Source organism: Ylistrum balloti, unplaced genomic scaffold, assembly GCF_031769215.1.
Source record: "Ylistrum balloti isolate Yb309-2 unplaced genomic scaffold, AGI_CSIRO_Ybal_v1 Utg370214, whole genome shotgun sequence".
In the NCBI taxonomy this organism is placed as follows: domain Eukaryota; kingdom Metazoa; phylum Mollusca; class Bivalvia; order Pectinida; family Pectinidae; genus Ylistrum; species Ylistrum balloti.
The window spans coordinates 350,199-355,281 of record NW_026782182.1 but is presented as its reverse complement, the minus strand read 5'-3'; the positions used below and the strand labels follow the sequence as shown (position 1 = coordinate 355,281).

Below are 5,083 nucleotides of genomic sequence, written 5' to 3'. Positions count from 1 at the left end.
ATGCTTGGGGGTGCAGGGGCGGCAGCTGAAGGTATTTTGATTACAGCATTGTAATCATTCGAAATTATTAAAAAGACCAGCATATATAAAGATTATAAAGATTTTAATCTCACTTTTCACATTTGTCAAAAACAACTTTACGATACAAAAGATGAGATAAAGAAATATACAACACAATACCAATCTAAAACGTAGATTTAAGGGAAGATTGTACCATGAAACATCAAAAAGTTACGAAAAATTTTAAAGTGGTTATCTACCACAAAAAGACATCATTCTGATCCTCCGGTATTGGTTTAAACGAATTGCAACTTTCGAGACTTTGCTGCCGCGAAGTCATCAATGACAGTATCTATGTCAACCTGAGTGTCCCGATGGGTATGGAGGACAGCAAGAGCAGACAGCCGTTCTGTCGTCATTGTTGTCCGGAGGTAGGTCTTAATTCGTCTCATCGAGCTGAAAGATCGTTCGGCTGATGCAGTCGATGTCGGCATTGAGAGAAGTACACTAAAGATATTTCTAATGTTTGGGTATAGATCTCGACTTGTCCGATCCAGGATTTCGCAGAGACCTCTTGGTCGGTCCTTTAGTGGAATGGCTACCCATCTGGTTCTCCATCGCCGAACTTCCGTCAGGTAAGACGCCTTGTCGGACAGGTCTACTTCAAAGGCATCAAACACTGCGTTGACAATATCGTCAGTGAGTTGCTGAAGATTACGTGGGAAGAGCGTCTCTGCTTTGAATCTACCCTCGCTATCCAATAGCCGTGTCTCCAGCTCTGTGATCAAATGGTCAAGAAAAACCAAGAACAGACTAACTTTCCAATATTGCCTTGGGTCGGGTATCTGGTAGTTTGCACGTTGCTGCTGTCGTCCAGTTTGTCTCGGGACGCAAGGTTGAATACCGTATTCTGCGGCTACGCCGACAGCCTGGTCAAACAGCTCATTCCAAACATCATCATCCGCTCGTTCATTTCTGAGCATACTTATTACAGTCCTGCATTCAGTGGCGGCTTCCATAAGGTCGCAGTCTACTGACTGTAGATGGTTGGAAAGCGCAACAGTGCCGCTGAGGATGTGTTCAGTAACGACCAGCCCAATGATAAACTCGAACCTCAAAATTGCTGCCAATCTTCCACCCGCTTTGTCATCTCCGTCGTTCTTCAACGCCTCCAAACTACTAACGATGACACTGAATGAAGCCTTGAACGTGTGTAAGGCATCAGCACGACTAGACCATCTCGTTTCGCACAGTGTTCTCAGTTTGGTCCTAGACTCCATTTGATCTTTGGCGTTTTGGTCACCGAGGAGCTCATTTTTGAAGTACTGCAAGCGCTTTGCTGAATAATCGAAAGCAAAAGCGATATCATGCACCGTTCCCATGATGGTCCGTACACAGGCTTGGGAAGAGGAATGAACAAGGGCAAGATTTAACTGGTGCGACTTGCAATGCACATAGGTGGCATGCGGAGCTGTTTGTCTTATAATTGCCTGTACACCGCGAAATTTTCCAGACATGTTCGATGCCCCATCATACCCCTGAGCCCTTAATTTTGCAATGTCCAGGCCAAAGTTCCGAAGAGCTTGTATGATTTCAGGAGCCAAGTCCTCCCCCTTAATGCTCTTAACATGTATGAAACACAAAAAGTCTTCTTTAACACATATTTCACCGTTTTCTGTCGTATCAAGGTAACGCACACAGACAGACAATTGCTCTTTGGTAGATTTGTCTGTACATTCGTCTGCAAGAACGGCGATGTACGGTGACTCCTTAATTCGAAGTGTAATTGCTTTGGTGACATGAGACGCCAGTATTTCAATTAATTCGTTCTGGATATCTGGAGATGTGTACTTTAACTGCGCGTTAGGGTTGGAGATGTGATCTTGGACCACAAGATCATCTGCACACAGAACATTCAAAATTGCCCAAAAATTGCTCTTTTCTTCAGTGTGCCCCCTGATTGCAATGTTTTGCCGACCACACAGCAGCAACACCTCGATTATCTTTTTCAATATGTGTCTGTTTTTGTTGACATCTGCTTTGTGAGAAGAGTCGAGTTTTGATACAATTGAGTCATCCTTTCCAGTCATAATATCAATAAAATGATCCGCCGAAATCTGACAGCCATGGTGAGGTGAGTTCTCTGCTTCATGACGCTTGACGTAAGTGGAAAGGTTGATCCAGTCATCTACTGGAGATCTGAATGGCCTCTCCTTTCCAGACTTATCTCCAAATATGAAGCAGTGCACGCAATAAACTGAATCCTTGGAGACGGAATAGCGCATCCATGGATGTTCTTTCAACCAGGTGTAGTTGAATCTTCTCTCGCGGCCATGTACTTTTCTGAAATAGAAAGACACTGGTATGTAAGTACATGTAAACACAAAAGTACCGAGCATAAGTCAAAAGGGACATTCCGAATACGACATCATCAATATGAAATCACATTCACTGAGAATTAGCTTATATTCTCATTAATACCTAGTATGTGATAAATAGAATCTTACACTAGTGACTATGTAGCATGCAATATGAAACTTATCAAACTAGTTGATTAACTCGATATGCTCACAAATCTTTATGCAAGTGGCATGTAGAATTATTGAGCGATTTTCATGTACAAATACATGATGTAACAACGTAAAATCATCTATTTGAAAAACGCTTTTAAAATTGCATATATAGTACGGAAGTAGCATGTATTATATCATGAACCATATATGTTTCATCAGACGGGTTCTATATACGTTAACTCACTTTTCTGCTGAATTTTAGTTTCAACTCGTACGTAAAGCCCTTTTCAAAATCCTTACAGCCCTTTTCAAAATCCATATAGTTTAGATATGTTTTTTCCTGAATTTAAAATCTAAATTCACCCTTTCTATTTATCTATTGAAATCATATTTTTAAAAAGCTACACAAAAAGAGCATTGATTTTTTTATCGATAAGCGTCCATAAGTATGAGGAAACTGTATTGTTACAATACATGTAGTTTAGACACATATTTTGTTGTACTTTATGATCCTTAATGAATGCAAAAGCTCATAAAATCATCGTTATCTTTTATTATGCATAGGGTAGTGGAAAAAGAGCTAACAATACCCTTGAATAACAGAAACAATATGTCTTAGGGTAATGGTAACGAAACTGTCGATGAACTGGGATTGCCGGTGACCAGACGGCTTAATCGCTTAAACTGACGGTCTAGTGTTCAGAAGATCCTGAGTTCAATGCTGCATATTTTTGTTCTCTTAATTCCAAGAAGTATTCTTATATGAGCCAAATTGTTCATAAGACGAAAAAGAAACAAGTTGGCATATTTAACAAATGGCGAATGCTGTTAAATTGATTATTTGAAACAAAATGTAGAAAACAGCCGTATATTACATTTCAACCACAAACATACCGATATGAGGCACAGAACACTAATACAAACACGCATAAGATTATGTGTTTTTAGTGTAACGTGTGTATGCGCATTTTGCCTCCTATCTGTAATATCTCTAATATAGATGTTATAGTATAGACACTTGTAACACAATTCTATTAGTTGACGATTTATTTCTTTGTGATGATATTAGATATGTCTAGGCCATTATTTACAGTAATTGTGAAATACTATAGGAATGGGGAAAGACCGGGCTCGAACCCGGAACCTTCTGAACTCTAAAACTCTCATTTGCGAATAACCAATACCTTTGTGGAAAGGGAAAACCGAGCCACTGATCCCAGGACTCTAACAAAACTTTCTTCTTTATTTGATCTGTTAACTGTTCGCAAGCTAGGTCAACACAACATGGTCCTTCTTTTAGTTCTTGCTGAAGTTTGACTGGGTCTGATTTGTCATCGGGAAGCGATTCGGCTATATTTGACGAAGACTCTTCAACATCAGACTTTGGAACCTTTTTGAAAAAATCTTCTATCTTTTTCGACATGATCTCGAAAATGTAAGCGCTTGTTAACTTGGTTACGGAAGTGTGTCTGGTATTATAAAAGTAAACTTGAAACCTGGAAAGTTTCCGGAATATATCGTCGCAACGGTATATAAAACAAATCGCGAGAAAAGAATCATGCACATTATGGAAATAGATTAATAAACAAGAAAAAGAAAACATGTTTTCTCGAATTTTATTCTTGCATGCTTGAGCATGCAAGCATGCACGGACGCTACGCCACTGACTATGGGTTATGTTTCATCGTGTTTTCCCTCCAGACTTGAGAAGAGAGAAAACTGTCTGTCCTTGTGTGTATGGCTAAATGTAAAATAGTAAAACACTTCATACTTATTTACAATGAACTCGATATGTGTCCAGGCTATGATTCTTAACCCTCCAATACTGTTTCCACGTTACGTACTCAGTAATCTATATTGTTCCAATGACTGCTAGCAGAGATATGATAGGATTCTGACAGTAAATCTTCAAGCTTCTAAAAGCCATCAATCTAATTGGTGGTCGGGTGATAAAGCACTCGCCTTCAACAGAGACATCCGCAGTTCGATTTCCGGACTAGAAATTGTGGGGATGTTTACCGGACCATGTGGATTTTCTCCGGGTACTCCGTTTTGATTCCAAAGTAGGAACACACAGTGCATGATTCCAACAGGGACCACCAGAGTGATACATATAACTTAGAAAAACTTGTTTCAGTACTGTTGATAAAGCTGAAATTTTGATTGGTGGATCAAATCAAGGTGTATTCTCATTGGACGGTAAAAATAACTTCGACGAGATCCTTGGTTAGAGTACTTACTAAGATCGATAAGTCTACACAATGATAAATCAACGACATATGACAGGATTTAGTACATATATAAAAATGTATATTTCAAATAATTCTCTTCATTTGAATCTTGAGAAGACATTATGATATGCAATTCAAACGAGACCTCACATCACAAAACACAACTTTTTATATGCATTATCAATATCATACTTCCATGTCCCCCCCCCCCCCCCCCCCCCCCCCCCCCCCCCCCCCCCCATATACGATATATATTTTTTATTTATAAGATGTCTCCGTGCAATCTTTCTTTTGTTCACATTTTGCGTTCACATCACCGAATGTGAGTTTGAATAAGAT

General features: G+C 39.5%; 1 protein-coding gene across 1 annotated transcript; it reads right to left on the bottom strand.

Moving 5' to 3' along the window:
- Window positions 1-296: 296 nt before the first annotated feature.
- Window positions 297-3,936, bottom strand: LOC132551791 (zinc finger MYM-type protein 1-like). The gene is made up of 2 exons (XM_060215935.1): window positions 3,698-3,936; window positions 297-2,343 (listed from the first exon to the last, which is right to left on the bottom strand). Exons 1-2 carry the CDS (start codon window positions 3,934-3,936, stop codon window positions 297-299), a joined length of 2,286 nt encoding a protein of 761 aa, XP_060071918.1.
- Window positions 3,937-5,083: the final 1,147 nt, after the last annotated feature.

What these genes read in the sequence shown, in the direction of transcription:
- LOC132551791 (XM_060215935.1), bottom strand. Translation starts at nt 3,936, where the DNA reads ATGTCGAAAAAGATAGAAGATTTTTTCAAAAAGGTTCCAAAGTCTGAT. An exon ending in GGTTTTCCCTTTCCACAAAG is followed by an intron (nt 2,344 to 3,697) that starts GTATTGGTTATT and finishes TTTCTATTTCAG; the next exon opens with AAAAGTACATGGCCGCGAGA.